Source organism: Trichomonas vaginalis, chromosome I (genome assembly GCF_026262505.1).
Source record: "Trichomonas vaginalis G3 chromosome I, whole genome shotgun sequence".
Taxonomy (NCBI): Eukaryota; Parabasalia; order Trichomonadida; family Trichomonadidae; genus Trichomonas; species Trichomonas vaginalis.
The window spans coordinates 3308575-3325624 of record NC_067203.1 but is presented as its reverse complement, the minus strand read 5'-3'; the positions used below and the strand labels follow the sequence as shown (position 1 = coordinate 3325624).

At 35.0% G+C, this 17050-nt stretch overlaps 13 protein-coding genes and 1 pseudogene across 14 annotated transcripts, besides 2 other annotated features; 6 read left to right on the top strand and 8 right to left on the bottom strand.

Annotated features, from left to right (window-relative positions):
- Window positions 1-29: part of a mobile genetic element that runs on past the window's edge.
- Window positions 1-16220: part of a mobile genetic element that runs on past the window's edge.
- On the top strand, window positions 223-624 carry TVAGG3_0921460 (uncharacterized protein; the record flags this gene model as incomplete). The annotated part of the gene is made up of 1 exon (XM_051252251.1): window positions 223-624. The coding sequence occupies one exon, from the start codon at window positions 223-225 to the stop codon at window positions 622-624; it is 402 nt and encodes a 133-aa protein (XP_051077825.1).
- Window positions 2697-3584, top strand: TVAGG3_0921450 (DNA/RNA polymerases family; the record flags this gene model as incomplete). The annotated part of the gene is made up of 1 exon (XM_051252250.1): window positions 2697-3584. The coding sequence occupies one exon, from the start codon at window positions 2697-2699 to the stop codon at window positions 3582-3584; it is 888 nt and encodes a 295-aa protein (XP_051077824.1).
- Window positions 3734-4594, top strand: TVAGG3_0921440 (uncharacterized protein; the record flags this gene model as incomplete). Its single annotated transcript, XM_051252249.1, has 1 exon — window positions 3734-4594. One exon carries the CDS (start codon window positions 3734-3736, stop codon window positions 4592-4594), a length of 861 nt encoding a protein of 286 aa, XP_051077823.1.
- On the bottom strand, window positions 4732-5106 carry TVAGG3_0921430 (uncharacterized protein; the record flags this gene model as incomplete). The annotated part of the gene is made up of 1 exon (XM_051252248.1): window positions 4732-5106. The coding sequence occupies one exon, from the start codon at window positions 5104-5106 to the stop codon at window positions 4732-4734; it is 375 nt and encodes a 124-aa protein (XP_051077822.1).
- On the top strand, window positions 5375-5668 carry TVAGG3_0921420 (uncharacterized protein; the record flags this gene model as incomplete). Its single annotated transcript, XM_051252247.1, has 1 exon — window positions 5375-5668. The coding sequence occupies one exon, from the start codon at window positions 5375-5377 to the stop codon at window positions 5666-5668; it is 294 nt and encodes a 97-aa protein (XP_051077821.1).
- Window positions 6232-7170, top strand: TVAGG3_0921410 (organellar and viral DNA polymerase type B; the record flags this gene model as incomplete). The annotated part of the gene is made up of 1 exon (XM_001291327.2): window positions 6232-7170. One exon carries the CDS (start codon window positions 6232-6234, stop codon window positions 7168-7170), a length of 939 nt encoding a protein of 312 aa, XP_001291328.2.
- Window positions 7980-8705, top strand: TVAGG3_0921400 (KilA, N-terminal/APSES-type HTH, DNA-binding family; the record flags this gene model as incomplete). Its single annotated transcript, XM_001293139.1, has 1 exon — window positions 7980-8705. One exon carries the CDS (start codon window positions 7980-7982, stop codon window positions 8703-8705), a length of 726 nt encoding a protein of 241 aa, XP_001293140.1.
- Window positions 10100-10519, bottom strand: TVAGG3_0921390 (protein of unknown function, DUF4108 family; the record flags this gene model as incomplete). The annotated part of the gene is made up of 1 exon (XM_051252246.1): window positions 10100-10519. One exon carries the CDS (start codon window positions 10517-10519, stop codon window positions 10100-10102), a length of 420 nt encoding a protein of 139 aa, XP_051077820.1.
- On the bottom strand, window positions 10646-11552 carry TVAGG3_0921380 (uncharacterized protein; the record flags this gene model as incomplete). The annotated part of the gene is made up of 1 exon (XM_051252245.1): window positions 10646-11552. A coding segment is annotated over one exon (907 nt), but the record flags the coding sequence as incomplete, so codon positions are not given.
- Window positions 11824-12621, bottom strand: TVAGG3_0921370 (uncharacterized protein; the record flags this gene model as incomplete). The annotated part of the gene is made up of 1 exon (XM_051252244.1): window positions 11824-12621. The coding sequence occupies one exon, from the start codon at window positions 12619-12621 to the stop codon at window positions 11824-11826; it is 798 nt and encodes a 265-aa protein (XP_051077818.1).
- Window positions 12769-13204, bottom strand: TVAGG3_0921360 (protein of unknown function, DUF4106 family; the record flags this gene model as incomplete). Its single annotated transcript, XM_051252243.1, has 1 exon — window positions 12769-13204. A coding segment is annotated over one exon (436 nt), but the record flags the coding sequence as incomplete, so codon positions are not given.
- On the bottom strand, window positions 13794-14799 carry TVAGG3_0921350 (protein of unknown function, DUF4106 family; the record flags this gene model as incomplete). The annotated part of the gene is made up of 1 exon (XM_051252242.1): window positions 13794-14799. A coding segment is annotated over one exon (1006 nt), but the record flags the coding sequence as incomplete, so codon positions are not given.
- Window positions 15173-15439, bottom strand: TVAGG3_0921340 (protein of unknown function, DUF4106 family; the record flags this gene model as incomplete). Its single annotated transcript, XM_051252241.1, has 1 exon — window positions 15173-15439. One exon carries the CDS (start codon window positions 15437-15439, stop codon window positions 15173-15175), a length of 267 nt encoding a protein of 88 aa, XP_051077815.1.
- A 65-nt stretch (window positions 16221-16285) lies between the features above and the next one.
- On the bottom strand, window positions 16286-17049 carry TVAGG3_0921320 (annotated as a pseudogene). The gene has a single exon. A coding segment is annotated over exon 1 (764 nt).
- Between the last annotated feature and the right edge of the window lies 1 nt (window position 17050).

Genomic DNA, 17050 nt, shown 5'->3' with positions numbered 1-17050 from the left:
CTGTGCTAAACGCACCTTTGGACACCCTATATCTTGTGTTTTGACCAACAAATATTAACCAGTATGGAGGTCCATCTGTTCTAACTCTCGGAATGTTTTCCAAGATATCCATAAACCAAGCATTTGGTGTTGAACTAAAGATTTTTATCATGAGTGCTTTTTTTGTTGCCTTAGAAACATAGGGGTCCTTGTTTGGATTCGTCATTTTTTAACCCATAAGAAATGGGTTTATTTGGCGCATTAGCAGGAGTTGCATCTAGATTTTTACCCGCAGTGGGAACAATAGCCAGAGGTGCATTTGGAATTGGAAGGAAGATTTTGAGTACATTAGGTATACTTAAAGAGAAAGCACAACCTATTATACAAACTGTACAGAAAGGTTGGGAGGTAGCACGAGATGCAACAAATCTTATTCCAAATCCTGAAACAAGAGGAAAAGTTCAAGGATGGATGGACAATGTAGGAAGACAAGCAGGAAACTATTATAACAAAGCAAATGACTACTATAACCAAGCAGGACACTATATGGACCAAGGTGAAAGATTCTTTAACAGAGGATATAACCATGCACAACAGTGGGTAAACAATAACCAACCTCAACCGCCTCAAACGTGGGGAATGTAAAGTTTTTTATTGAGATGAAATGAACAATGCAGCATTGAGACAAATGAGTTCAAGATGGATTTGTCGGCTTCCAGCAGTTACACCACGTGTTTTGTCAAGTTCTTCCTATACCTCAGGGAAGTTTTAGACCGACTTAAAAAACAACAACAACCAGTTGAAAACAAACCAAACTAAAATTTTTTAACTGAGATGAAATGACCGAAGAAGTTGAAACGGTAGATTTGACCACAAACAAAAAGTTCAGACCATTGTCAAAACCCGTCAAAGAACTTACAGATGAAGAGAAAAATTCAATAATAGAAAGTGCCAGGTCTGGAAATACAAACCCTAACTACAAAGTCACTTTCATAAAAATGGAATGGCTAGTATCTCAAAAAAGAACAGACTCTCACAATAAAATATTGAAGTCTGAAGGAGCTTTCGAGACAACAGATGGAAAAGTTTACTTCACTGACCAACAGTTCATTATAGAACATCTCATTGACTTAGAGTCGAAATATTCTAAACTTTACAACAAACACAAAAAGTTGAAAGGAAAACAAAAACAAATGGCATATGATATTTATGAAGATGTTGACGACACAACTGTTCCTGCAAGTGAAGTAAAGTCAGAGGAACCGAAAAGTGACGAAAAACCGATAGAAGAAGAAAAAAAAAAACTGAAGATAAACCAAAACCAAAGTTTAGTTTGGAAACTAAACCAAGTCAACCTTCATTAGCTGGTATGGGTTGGCGTCAAAGCTTATGGCAGCAGGCGGTTATGTTAAGTAAAAGAAAAAATATATTTTTTTTATTTTTATAAAAATGCCGCCATATAGAATGGATAGAAAGTCTGCTAGAATAAAAGCAGAGTTACAAAGATATGGTTGGAGAGTTTCGAAGAATTTTAAATATATAGGAAGGGAAGACCCATAAAAGTCTATGACAAAATTGTCTGGTCTTCGCTACGAAATGGATTTGGAAACAGCACGTGCAAATTATCCAAACAGACTAGAAGGTTAGAAGAAGAACGTCTTATGGACATGCCTTTCGATGTTAGTGAACCTCAAGTTGAAGGACACGACGGCTTTGCCAGATTCTACTGGAAACATGACGAACAATTGCATCCTTTGAGAAGGAAAAAAGGAAAAGGTGAAGATTGCACATGCTCCCATGGAAAGAACAAGATATGCATATGAAAAGTATCGTGAAGTTAGAAGTCAAATTACATCTGGTCGAACCTTTACAGTAAACTTTGACGAAGGAAAGAACAAGAAGGCTTCATGGGAGTACTTGCTGCCATACAAGACGGCAAATAAGAAAGGACACAATCTCAGATTGACCATAACAGATTTGGATGGTTCACATTTACTATGCACATGGCAATGACAACACAGCCGCAAAACTTCTTGACGCTTTCAAGACTACAAAGAGAGAACAAATGGTTGACTCCGACTCAGACATTTTGAATGCAATTGAAGGAATTGCAAGTGTCAAGTTCGAATGGTACCAACCTAACCCTCAAGCAGTCAGACAACATGCTGGATACTTCCCCTTCATAAATAAGTCTGACATTGACTTGACAAGGTATGGAATTTACAATTCAATTGAAACAATTGTCAATGAACCTTGCATTCTTACATGTCTCAGGAACTCTGGTCTTGTTACAGAAGAGAAGATGAAGTATCTTGAGTCATGTGTGAAGACAAGGTACATTCTCAGAGGTCAATTGGCAAAAATTGCACCGTTGGCAAATGTCAATATCCGAGTCAACATACCTACAGCTAAAGGTTCTTCACATGACGACTATGTTGTTGAGTTCAATTTACCATGTTGAAGATTGTAATTGTCCACAACCACTTCATGTTGAACGAAAGTCTTACAAACCCATTGTTCGGAAAGGCAAGTGCAACATTGTCAGAGCTGTAGACATTCTTTTCGAGAAAGGTTTGTTGGAACCAATTCCAGATGACAAGCTTACAGAAAGTTTTGTACCAAAAGACGAAACAAACTTTTCATTGTTAGCAAGACCAAAAGTTGTTCCAGACAAAGTTCTAGTACAAAAGAAGTACACAGTTCCACAAGGGGTTGGTATGTTCGGATACCAACCTGAACCAGAAGAACTTCCAATGAGGTTGCAAGAACTTCAAGATGCTATAAACAAACTTCCATTGAGACATCCAATTGACGTCAAATTGTATTGGAGAGCATCTGAGTTAGGTCAGAAGGTTTTATATGAAACAGGTTGCTTCGACGATGTTTATGAGATAACAGGAGAAGTTTCTCAGAAGATAAGAGACTCACTTGAATTTCCACAAACTGGACCAATTGGTTGCGACAAGTTCGACTCAAACGAAAAGATATACTATGTCGACCTTAACGCTGCATACATGAGGTTTGTCCAATATATTCCGACTGGAATTCCAAACGAAGATGGTGAGTTCCCGGGAAGGAACTATACAGTTGGAAAAGTCATACAACAACTGTATGATATTAGGAAAGCTTCAAACCCCAAACTTGCAATGACACTCAAATTGCTTATGAATTCGACATGGGGATATTCCATTAAGAAACCTCAAGAGATGAAGAGTAAACATTATGAGAAGGTCGACAACTTTGTTGAAAGGTTTTCTCCTTTTGTTTTGAAGTACGAATTCACTCAAGGTCAAAGTGGCTTAGTAACCACATTAAAACCTATTGTCGAACATTGGTCTTACCCTCAGTTCGCAAAGGCAGTCCTTGACGAGTACAACAAATTCTTCTCCGAAGTCAAATCGAAAGTCAAGGTTTACTATGAGAACATTGACGCACTCATGACGAACGAAGAAGGATACAACAAACTCATTGAAATGGGTTTAGTCGGTGAAAAGATGGGTCGATTCAAATTGGACAAAATTTTCACCGAAGTTCATGTAATATCGAAACGGAAATATTGGGGCATACTTGAAGACGGCACAGAAATAAAACATTGCATGAAGTAAAAAATTTTTTTTTAAAAAAGTGACATTTTTAAATTTTATTTGAACTGTACGCTGAGTTTGTTGGAGAAGACCGTTGGGAAACTTGTTTGTTAGATGAGAAATATGAAATGGCATACCATTTTAAAACAATATATTTTTACATATATTAAATGCTTCAGGTTGAAAAACAAAGAACAAAAGTAGCAGATACAAAACCGTTAGACTATATCTTTACAAATGCTGGTAGGACTATTTCAGATGAAGAAATTTCATCCCGAGCATACAGGTTTGACTATCCAATTCGTTGGCTTCAAAGTCCTTCAGATGCAAAGGCAATAGGATTTAGAAGAGTTTTGTTTTCAAATAGAACTAACGCATTTATGTTCGCAGTATATTTTCATGGGCAGTATAAAGGTTCTGATGGTCTAATAGACAAATTTGACGAAATGAGAATCTTTACAGTTCGTTCAGACGAAAGTCTTGAGAAAACTCTAAATGACTTTCAAACTCAAATGAACAAATATTATTGGGAATTTCAAGAAAAATACGACTCTTTACTAAATGGAACATACTATCTGAAACTAGAATATGACAAGATGAACTCCACCGTTTCATTTCAAAAGATTGAAATTAACCCTCCAAGAGATACAGAGTTTTTATTTTGGAAAGTAGACAAACGTTCTTGGGCACAATTTCTTCGGTTACTAAACCAGAACGAACCATTACCACCAGATGGTCCATTTAAATTTATACTTCCACCAGCAGATTTGACAGTTTATAGAAACGTGTTTGACCCTCAAAATGTTATGTGTCATGCAAGTTTCAGTTCAAGCAACAATAGTTTTCTATGTATTGGTAAGGACTTTTATGACTTTGCTTCTAAATTCTACGAACCACCTAGTAACAGTTTCTCTGACTTTCAAGTTTGGTTCACAACAAATGGTGTGCAACATATTATTCCATTGTACTATGACTTTTATCTCGAATTGTCTTTCATATATAACTACGGAAAAGTGCTGAAAAAGTATTGAAAAATAATGTTTATGTTAGCATGTTAGATCTAACACGTTTTCTAACCACTTTTCTAACATCGTAGAAAACTCATGAAAACAATTTATTTTTGACACTTTCACAAAAAACATTAAAAAAGTGAGTTAAAATGAGATGTTTACTGAACTGGTTGGATGTCGCCTTCACAGGTTATGTAGAATGGTTGACCCGAGAAGTGAAGGAGAGACTGAATTGCCAATTTCATATGGGGTAGGGGGTTCTCCTTGTTTGGTATTTTTATCCAAGGACGTTTGTTTAGGAACTTAACAAGAGCTTCTCTTTTGGCGTCCTTTATGTCGTCGAAAGGAGTGTTTTCTGGTATTTGAATTGGAATTCCAGTCGAAGTCTCGAGCTGAAGTGTAGACCTTCCAGAAATAGTGGTGAACTTGACCTTGGGCTTCATTACCTTGCGCAAGTAGTCTTTTACGCAGTCGTTAATTTCAATTAGGTAAATTGCCTCGTCAAATCCTTCTGGCATTCCGAGTCCTTCCATCCGACAGGAAAATATTTTCCCGACAACTGGAAAAAATTTTCCGGACAAAGGGAAAAATTTTTCCTTCCGACAGGAAGAACTCTTCCAGTTGTCCGTCCGTAAACCATTCAAATTTTCGAAAATTGAGAACTTTTTGGTCGAACTTGAGAAAAAATTTTCCATCCGACAGGAAAAAATTTTCCGGACAAAGGGAAAAAAATTTCCTTCCGACAGGACACAAACGGATGTCCGACAGGAAAAGTTCTTCCTTCCGACAGGACACAAACGGATGTCCGACAGGAAAAGTTCTTCCTTCCGACAGGACACAAACGGATGTCCGACGTACCACCAACCGAGTCCATTCCCAAACCAGAGGAACCTAAAGCACCAGCCCTGCACCTCAGTCCCAGCAAGTACCTCCGAATTACTACCAATTTCCACCTCAAGGTTACTTCCCCAACCCTTGGATGTTCCAGCAAGCTCCACCCCAACAATTCCAATTCCAATCTCAGTCCAAGAGAGACCAAGAGTTCGAAGAAGGTCTGAACCGCTTACGCAAAGAGTATGCCACAGCTCCAATTGAGAGAAAGTTGTTGCTGAATTCAGCAAAAATAATGTTTAGGTGAAGAGGTGAGATTTCACCTCTTTTTTCACCTGTTTTTTCACCCTCTTGAATTTTCATGAATTTTATATATTAATGTTTTCGTTATGCCACTTTGTGCCGTCAGTCAGTCAGTCAGTTTAGGAAATTTACACCAAAAAATATAATTTAGGTGAAGAGGTGAGATCTCACCCGTTTTTTCACCTGTTTTCTCACCCTCTTGAATTTTCATGAATTTCCTTAAGATAGAAAAAATAAAGTTAGTTTTATTTTATTTATTTTTTTATTTTGTATAAAAGATATGATTTCAGGGATTTTTCTGACGAAGTGTAAAACTTCACTTCGTCAAAAATAACAGTTATATAATGAAAAAGTGAAAGTTATTCTTCATTTTTTTGTATTTGACGAGAATGTCGGGTAGATGGTTAGATCTAACCTCATTTCTAACCTCATTTCTACCCTCGTGAATTTTCATGAATTTCCTTAAGATAGAAAAAATAAAGTTAGTTTTATTTTATTTATTTTTTTTATTTTGTATAAAAGATATGATTTCAACAATCGGCACAACAACAATTCAAACAACAGCACCAAACTCGTTAGTTATGAATCCTACGTCAATGTTAGTAGAGATGAAAAGCTTTATTCCTTCTTCATATACTTTTGAAACAGAAATCCAGAAGATAAAGCAAGAACTTTTAACAAGTAATTTAGACTGTACCGCACAGGATGAAGAAAATGAAGAATATCTTTATGAAATGCAGGACATTATTGACCATTTGCCTAAACTACCTGAAATCCAACAACAAAAACTCACTATTCCTGAATTTGACGAAATTGAAGTCAAACCAACTGACTCAGTAGAAATAAAGAAGTTCATACGAAAGGTAAATTATGAATTCCTTGGTTTTCATTGCAACCATAAAGTTATGGACAAAGATTGCGACATGGTATATAAGAATGTTTCTGACATATATAAATCTGAAGAATTTAAGACCTACGACAACTTTGTTTCGTTAGTTGCTGAATGTGTTTGGGAAATAAGAGATAAAGATAGAAGAGGCAAAGTATGGAACAAACAAATAAGACCCGCTATGTTTGAGATGAAGAGAGCAATTGACGCTTTAGTTGTTTTAGCAGGTAAGGTTTCAGAATATAACGCAAAAATGAACCCGCAATGTTCTAAATGTAAAGCAGCAATGAGGAGATATAACTACTCCGTCAAAGAGATAGAACGTATGAGAAACGACTATGCAGACTTAAAGAAAGAAGCAGAAAAGCCAGCAGAAGATAAAATGAACATGTTAGAATTTCTGAACAAAAACTATCCAACTGCTGACGATTTCCTTTTATCTGACGTCAAGAAGAAGTATAAAGAAACTTTCGGCATTGTTAAAACATTCGATGTACTAAAAGAAGAAATAGAAGCTACGAAACTGTTTAGGATTTCAAATATACATCGTACAATTCATGTAAAACGCTTGTGAAAAAAAGAGGTGAAAAATTAGGTGAAAAAAGAGGTGAAATCTCACCTCTTCACCTAAAATATATTTTTATTGAATTCAGCAACAAAATTCTGAGTAAAATGGCATATGGCTTGTGTCAAACCGTTGAGTTTTCACAAAATTTAAAAAATAACGTTTACCATGTGAAACGTTTATAAAATAACTGGGGTAGAAATGAGGTGAAAAAAGAGGTGAAATCTCACCTCTTCACCTAAAATATATTTTTATTGAATTCAGCAACAAAATTCTGAGTAAAATGGCATATGGCTTGTGTCAAACCGTTGAGTTTTCACAAAATTTAAAAAATAACGTTTACCATGTGAAACGTTTATAAAATAACTGGGGTAGAAATGAGGTGAAAAAAGAGGTGAAATCTCACCTCTTCACCTAAACATTATTTTTATTGAATTCAGCACAAAAATCATGAATTTCCTCATATGATTGCTTCCCTCGGAAAACCGAGGGAAGAGATTCCGTACGAAAATCGCAAGAATTTGGCTCCTGGTTTGAAAGGATATTATGTACATAGACTTCTTGTAAATGCTGTTGCAATGTGGGCTTCACCTAAAATATATTTTTATTGAATTCAGCACAAAAATCATGAATTTTCATAAGATAGAAAAAATAAAGTTAGTTTTATTTTTATTTATTTTTTTATTTTGTATGTAAAGACAGTAATGTCAACAACAGAGAACACAACAACAGTTATAGTCCATGAAGCTATAAATGAAGAATACGAGTACATACAGTTTAACAAACAACTCCGTCTCATTCGTTCGGTCAAAGACAATATGTACCAAATGCAAAGTATTTTGACAGCATGTTTTGCTCCAGATACTAAGAAACCACAAGACTGGTTTAGGAACCAAAGCACTATTGAACTATTAAATGAAGCTGAAAATTCGACTACGGATTTTTTCGTAGTCGCAAAAACTCGAGTAAGTAAAAAACCCCAGTCGCCAAAACTCTATGAAAATCGTGAAAAATTGCCAAACGGTTTGAGAGGATATTATGTACATAGACTTCTTGTAAATGCTGTTGCAATGTGGGCTTCGCCTCGTTATGCTTGGTATATTTACAGACTTCTTGACGAAATTCATAGACAAGAACGTGAAGAGATGGAAAACAAGCTTGAAGCAAAAGACAAAAACATTCAGAAAAGAATACCACGTTCGGTACCAAAAGGAAAGGAAAAGAACTATAAGTATATGATTTATACTGAAGAGATGGAAAATGAAGAAGACAGAGATATGGTTATGTTGCATTTAGTCAGAAGAAACAACAAGAGCTTTTACGACCTTGCTAAGATTTACAAATCTGACAGAAATTGGTTCTATCGCGAAAACTTACCGATTTCAATGACCCCAAATGAAGATGTGAAACAAATAGTTCAAGATACGTTACCTCAAACACACTATGATATTAAAGGTTGTACAATACTTACATTCAAAGAAGATTTGTCATTGTTAAAGGAAAAAATAACAGAGTATTTTGACAACTTCAAACAAGCAAAGTAAATGAACTCTTTATTTTTCAAGCTTGACTTTTTACAATTTGAACTTTGTTTGCGTAGATATGAATTCTGAAAGAAGTATGAGGGTCTTGTATGACTTTATACTTCTCCCATAGTTCATGTCTGTCAAACTTACCTGCCATGGACTCTTTCATAAGTTCCATGAAATCGTCTTCGGACAATCCGGGGAAAAGTATTATGTCAGTAAGTATTCTTTTAACATCCTTACTTAAACTCTTTGCTGTCTGTACACAAATGACAACTGAGATGTTAAAGTGTCTGAGCTTCTTAAGAATTCGACACATGTCTTGTTCTCTGTTCTTTAACAAAGGATGAGAGGCGAAATCATCTAAGATAAGAAGACATCTATGAGGGTAAGTCTTCCAATCGTAAGATTGCAATTTCTTCGAAATGTATTCTATCTCTTTCTGTTTGTTTCTGAAGTGTTTCTTCTCTAATATTCTCTGCATTTCCTCATTTGGGTCTTTAAACTTAGAATTTATATACTCATTTATAGCATTATACTTCAAAACTCTTCTTTGGTACTTCTTTATCCAATCTAACAACTCAGTATCCTTTATACATACTAACTTAGACTTCTTTATAATATCTTTGAACGAATTGACGGTTTGGTCAAATTGACCAGAAGTACTACAAATAACAACTAACTCATAGAATGGGTTCTTCTCATCTAGTTCTTGTTGCTGTGCAGCTATTTTAAGATAAGTGAAAGTCTTACCCGACCCAGGTGGTGCAATTAGACCTGTTATACCATTCTGAGCAAATAAGAACTTGTCATGTATAGGCTTTATCTGAGCATTTTCTAACTTCCTCTTGTTCTTGTTTAAAACATTCTCAAATTTCTTGTCAATGTCAGCAAACTTTTTTTCTAACATATTTTTAGAAAAATTAAAGTTTTTATCTTTTAGAAAATGTCTAGCGATTTCGCTATCTATATTCGAGACAAGCTTTTCGACAGCAAAACATCTGTCGACCATAAAATCTTACATAGTGTAAACAAGAAAGGGGAATTTGTTCTAAAGTTCTGTTTTTGGGAATATGACAAGAACCATAAAACATTAAGCAGAGCAGTCTTAAAATTTGTCAATGACAGACTTGTTGACAGAGATGACACCGATTGGAAAGATGAAGTCCAACAAAAGTTCTTAGAATGCAAAGAAGACACATGCGCTGTTCTTGAAGATGAAATAGAAAACAAAATAGATGAGCTATTAAAGGACAAAGAACTTATACATAAATATGGTTCTGAGAAATTTGACATATCTCCACCAGAGAAGAAGAAGAAAGAAAAGAAAGAGAAAAAAGTAGAAGAGAAGAAAGAACCTGAACCAGTTCCAGAGAAAAAGAAATTTGACATGTAAAAATAAAATTTTATTTTTAGAACATTTCTGGGTCAATGTCAATGTTCTCTTCCTCTTTAGGAGTAAACACTGGCTTAGACTCTAAAATCTTTTTACCCAATTTACCTTGAACTTCAACTATCTTAGACTCATAATATTCATAGTCGTCTGCTTTCTTTGGTTCATAAGGTATAACAAGTTTGTATGCTTTGCCTTCTTTAAGGTTTGAGAACCTTCTGTCAAAACTTTCTTTGACTGTTAACAAACCTTCTATGTCTAAGTCTTCAAATTTCGCACCATTTTTAGTCACAATAGCAAACTTAACTGGTTCGATGTTCCAAACTTTGCTGAATGAAGACTTTTCAAAATGGTAGAAGTAAACATTCAAATATGTGAATGGGTCTAGTTCTTCTTTAAGTCCTGACATGTACTTATTTACTGAGATGAATTTTGTCATCTTTTCTATCGGATAAAAAAATATTTTTTTTTAAAATTTACTCAGAAAAATTTTTCTTTGTATATACACCATTCTGAACATCTAAAAGACTTTTGACATTTGCCAAGAATGTTCGTTTAGAAGCTGTCATATAACCATATTCTTGACAATATTGTTTATACGAATCGTACAATGACCTTTCATCTAATGACACAAAGTCAGTTTCATCTATGAACAGTTCATATACACTCTTGTTTGCTTCTAACAATGTTTGTCTCTCTTCGGTATGTGGAATTTGTCTTGGATTGAACTTAGAAATATCTAATGTCATGAAATATGAGAACAAGTGGTTGTAAAAGTCAGATGTCAAAGTTTCTGCTAAGTCGTCAAAATATTCTGTATCTTGCATATGAGAATCTGACGTTCTGACAACTACATATCTTCTGTCAGAACTTTCTAACTTCATCGGAACAGCATTGTTTGAAACCATAATGAAGTTTGCAACATTTTCACAAACTCTTTGGTCTTTATACTTTCTTTCAACAACTCCAACTTTGTCTGTTATAAGACTCTTCAAAGCATCTGAGTTCAAAACTTTTGTTGTATCTATACTTTGAAGTTCATTGCAAACTATAAGTTTCATATTCTCAATTGAAGAGTTAAATTTACCGCAGATGTTTTCTAAGTTTGTCATATTCGGATTCGAATAACCTTCTAACAGTTTGCACAAAATATCTGTAAAGAATGTGTTCTTACCTGTTCCTTGTTTTCCAATTATAATGAGAGCAGTTTCATTTTTAGCACTTGGATGTTGTAAGATGTTTGCAAACCAACATAAGATATACTCATAAACCTTTTCGTTTCCATTGCATATAATTTCTTTGACATGGTCTAACCAAGCTTCTATAATATTTTCTTTCCATTCTACTTGTTCATATTTATATCCAGTGAAGATAGAATAGAAGTTTGGAGAAGGTGTATAAAACTTTATACCACGAACTGAAAAATCTTCAAGTTTTGACAATAAGATATCCCAAGCATCTAACATCTTCATGCCAACTTGTACAACTTTTATTTTCTTAAGTTTCTGTCTACATTCTTGTTCAGACACTATTGTTGCTCTTGGTTTGTTAAAGACAACATCCCATTATTTCATGACATAACATTCTGGGGCAGAGTCGACATAAATGACTAAACGTTTCAAATTCTCGACTGCTTTGTTATAGTCTCGAAATGGACACATATTTCTGAATGCTTGGAAGTCATAAAAATCTGAAACATCTATTCTGTACATTTTTATAAAAATAAAAAAAAATATTATTTTTTTATTCTTGACTTTGTTGTTGCATTTGTTGCATTTGTTGTTCTTGAGCTATTTGTTGTTGAAGTTGTTCTTGTAATACAATACTTTCACCAGTTGCATCTTCCAATTCGAAACTTTCTGCCGTCATTGACAAATACATAGGACATAAAAGTTTTACAGGAACAAAGTTTGCGTCAACTAATGTCAACGTTATACTTGCCAAAGTGTTTGAGTTCACTAAGGTTGAAAATTCTGCATTCGAATGAACAATAGGCAAACCAGCAGAGAAAGTATTGTTTATACGCATAAGTATCTTTTGGTCATAATAGTTTCTGTCGACATTCGAATAACACTTTGAACCTAAGTTTGAAACAATATATAAGATTAGTGTGCTTAATGTCAATGGAATAGACATTCCTTGTATGACACCTTTTCCTGTTATAGGAAACTGTTGGTAGTAAAAACCAGATATAAGTTTTGTATTATAGCTCATATCATTAATAGTAAACTCAGTCGGACATCCAAACATAATGAAACCTGCTCTAGTTGCAGCACATGTTACACCCGTATTTAAAGTATTGAATAAGTCAACAAAGCCTGTTGGTGGTATATCTGAGTAAGTATCTTCAAAGGAGTATTTTTTACCATTCACAACAATAAAGTCTTCTGGTGTCAAAAGAGCAAAACAGGCTTTAGTCGTCATTGTGTTTAAGGTTAGTTTACAATATCGTCCTTGAGGACTTTGTAAGTTTGTTGTTATAGAATTATATGACTCAGGGTTTTTAGTCGTAATAGTATAAACCATTATGTCTTCTGCCATTTACTTAGCAAATAAATTTTAATGAAATGTTGTGGTCGTCAAATATTTTTATGACGTCTGGGAAACTATACTTTAAGTTCAACGTTTCACCTCCTTTCATAACGTATATCTTGTCAATGACATTATATGAAACACCACAGCAACCAATGTCGGGTTCTATTTCTTTGATGTTTATATCGTCTGCCTCTGTCAAAAGTTTCAATAGTTCTTTCAAAACTTCATGAGGTGCAATGACATATGAGTTCACTTTTACAGGGTTGTGTTCGACCAAGTTTAACATTATACTTAAAGCTTGACAAATCTTCTCCTGAGTTTGAAGTTTGTCTTTCAGTTGTTGGTAGTCGTTTCGAATATCTGCAACAGAACTTAAGTCTCTGTTAACTTCAGGATATGTTGGTTCTTTTACAGGAACAATTGTTATACCATCTTCGTCTTCGTATGGTTTCCCCACTTCAACATCTCTGTCTTTGACATTGACAATAACACTTTGACTGTTTGTTTGAGTTGGTGAATTTAACTTCACATCTGCCACCGCCATTAAACCTTTTGAAACACTTACGCTTCTATTTTTCGGAAATGACATTTTACTTAGAATAAAAAGATGGACGTATTCGGATATCTTATTGAATTGAAGCAGAACAAAATTTATACTCACAAACAATACAAATACATTGACAGAATAGTTCATTACACAAACAATGGAAAATGTTATAGAATAGCAATATTTGCTGAACCAAAATATTTTCATAAAGCAAAGAAAGTTGGTATAACTGAAATGGTGAAAGTTCTTGAAGCAGACAAAAATATAACTTCAAAACTTACAGATATTACTAAAGGAAAGTTTATAATACAATATTATGTCAAAACTGGCGTACTGTCAATATTTGACGGAGAGAAGTCAGTTCAAGAACAACTTACTGACCTGCTGCCAATCTGCTCGATGGAAGCTGTCGTTATGCCAATCTGAGGAGCCCCAGCAGGTTTCATCGAACGAATCTTCAAAAGAGCATCTTCCGTGAAAAGTGCTATTGGTTTTGTAAACTTCTTTGCTCTCAATTCATCTGGACCGTCTCTGTCACCAGTATATTGTATTTGAACTGTACCAACAGTTGAAATACCACCCATAAAGTCTTCTGAGTCAGCAAATGGAATGCCAAGCCAAAAGTTTGAACGGTCTCCATTTGTATATTGAGTTTTTTGACCTCCTGTATGAGTCCATACTTTCACATATGGCATAATAGAACTTTGCATTTCAGGGTTAATGGTTGTTGTGAAGTTGTTGTTAAAGTTCATAGCATCTAATGTCAAGTTGTATGACCTCATATCCTCAACTGTAGAATATTCTTCTCTTGGATAATATTTGCCATCTATGTTTATATGATATTTAATACCAGGGTTGTAGAAACAAGAATAGTCATTTATAGTTCGTCTGAACAGTACAAACATAGTATCTGCATGTTTCATTGCAGTTGTTAAAGCAATATCTGTTCTTGCACCTGGGTCAGCACTTTGGTTTCCAACTTCACCTGCAAAGTCTTTGACAGATATTTGGTGTATAGGGAACATAAGTGGAACTGCAATATATTTGGCAGCTAAAGCATTTGAAATATCTGGGTCCAACATATAGACTGCAAGTCTGCTTTCTATTCTCTTGCATTCAAATTTTTCGCATGTGAACTTAACTGGGTCCCAAGCATCTCCAGCAGCATTGAAATAATAGTTTACTGCAGTGTTGAAGTTTGAGAAACCAAAGTCTAAGTCAACTTTGTCTTTGCAAAATTCGGCGAATGACGTTTGATTTGTTCCCTTTACGTCTGTAATAGTGAATGGGTCTTGTGTTGGTGCAATGACTAAGTTATTTTTGCTTGGAGTAAGTTCGATAGAAATTTTTCCTGCCCAGTTTGGCAAGTATCTTAAAAACCTGAAGATGAGGAAAGATGACAAAGGAACTCTAAGTTTCAGTTTTACTTTGGTTACTGCTGCTGCAGTTTGTCCAGAAAGGTTAACATAAACTCCTGGAACGTTAGGGTCAAGTCTTCTTATTTTCTCAATAGTTGCATACTGGTCTGTTTGTTCTCTAGCTTGTGGTTGTACTGAGTTTCTCAAAGCGAACCATTCATAGTTTGCCCATGTTACTGTTTGAACTAAGTCAGAGTTAGAATATATCTTATATCCCATGAAAACTTCTGGAGCATATTGGTATCCGACATAGAAAATTCCATTGCAACCTTTCTTGTCAGACAACTTGGCAGAAGGTTTTATTTCAATGTCTTGTTCCACGTATAAGAATGAGTTGTCAATAGAAATAATATGAAACCTGTCGCAAGCAATATCTACTGTTGTTGAAGAACCTTCTCCAAACTCACCTACGTTTCCATAAGAAACAGCAGTTGTATATTCGTAAGTTCCAGGAACTATTTCTGACCTTCTAATGGCATTGTCGCATTCGTTATACCATTCGGAAACATTTCCGTTCATGGCATCCAAAACTGTTGCGTTATATTCTGAGCGGCGTACATTTCATATGGGTAAAAATATAGAATAGTTGGATTTATGTGTCATAATAGAACCCACTCGTACCAAGCTTTACTTTCTTCCTGACTGAGTTTTTAACTCTTCTTTTTCCTTCATTGCCACTACTTTCACTAGATGAAGTTACTTCTTCACTACTTTCACTTTGTTCTACTCTTCTCTTCTTCTTTGGTGTCGCTTTTGGTAACTTGCCCTCTGCTTCAAGTTGTTGCATCTTTGCCTCATGTTCACCTAGTATGTTGTAAATTTCCCATGTCCTTTTTGCCTTTGGGCTCTGGTCGCCCATCTCAGGTAACCTATATCCTAGAAAGATTTTGTCATAGTTTGTATTTGAGTCTTCGCGTATTGTTTGCATGACTCTTTCCTGAGTTTCCGGTTCAAGCTCTTCAAATATAGCTTGTCCATATGGAATATGCTCGTTTCCAAATATATGTTTTTGTAGCCATTCTGGTTTTCTTTCCATGTTACCAATAATATCTTTTGTGAATGGGAAAGCTTTTACCCAATGTTTCAGTCTTGCGTCATTTATTTCTGTAGTTGGTTTTATTTTGTCAAGGAACATGTTTTTTCAATCCTACCATTTCATTTGGTACTGTCCATTTGAGTTTTCTTAAATATTCATCCCTTCTCAGTTCATTGTCTGCAAAGTAAGTTTTTATGACATTTTGCAAACTTTCGTTTGCAAGGTCATGTACAATAGGTTCTCTTCCTTCTCTCTCCCTAACTTTCTTTCTAAACTCTTCACAACAAATATACCATCTCTATGGTTCTGTGTAGTTTCTTTGAGATAAATGTTTTAGACGTCAGGTGTTATATTTCCATCAGCCATGTTCATTTCATACTGGTCCAAAATATCTGCATCTTTCATATCTTTCAATGGCATTAAAGCCGCGCTGAAAATACCAGCTATATCTGGTTCACCATTCACTTCCATTGCGTCTACAACTTCTTGGAATTGAGGTTGTAAGTTTATGAACCACCTATCCGGATTAGCTTATGACCCATCTCATTGTAGTTCCATAGTCTGCAGAAACAAAAGTAGGTTTGTTTCCATATTGGTTAGGTTCTGAATGAACTTTAAACAATGTTTCATTTCTATATGTTTTGTTGAAATTTAACCTTTTATTTTCACCGAGTTCAGCCAAAGATTGAACGTTATATGGTCGTAAGTAAAAGGATTATTGTATTTGTGTACATTATCTTTCAGTACTTCCATTCTATGCTGAATATTTTCATCTGATGTTGGAGTCTTTTGTATGTCGGCGAACATTTTTCGATATTCTTCTACTATGTCAGCCGAATTTTTTTCTTAGACTCTTGGAAAGATTCCATATTCACCTCATACTCTTGTTGAGGGTCAAGATTTTTTCGGCTGTTCCAATCTTCATCTAGTTCTGTGAAGTTAGTTTCCAAAGGAGGGACTTGTTCGTTTCCTTCAGGCTCTTCTAGCTGTTGTTGCTGAACTATTTCTTCCATGTCTGGTTGTATCTGAACTTCTTCCTGTGGAGTTTCTTGTACCTCATCTGCTGGTATTTCATATATTCCGAGACCGTTTTCAACAAGTTCCCTATTTAAGTCATCCGCATTCATAAGCCTTTCTTCTTTCGTTCCGTCTCTATTTTTTACGCGTTTCATGAAGAGAGTTGAATTATCATTTATCTCTGACACCAAATATCTCGGAGTAAATTCATTCATGTCATTTGGATGATATGCTATTAAATCATATCCCTTAGCGAGCTTGTATTTTCCAGGTTTGAAATTATATCCCATTTGGTGCTGAACCATAAAGCTAAATAGGTTCGGGTCAGTATTTCCTTCCTTGAACTTTCTAATAGCTTCTTTATATCTGTCACTAAAGTCAAGAGTATCTGGGTAACCATAATCTTCCTTAAGCATT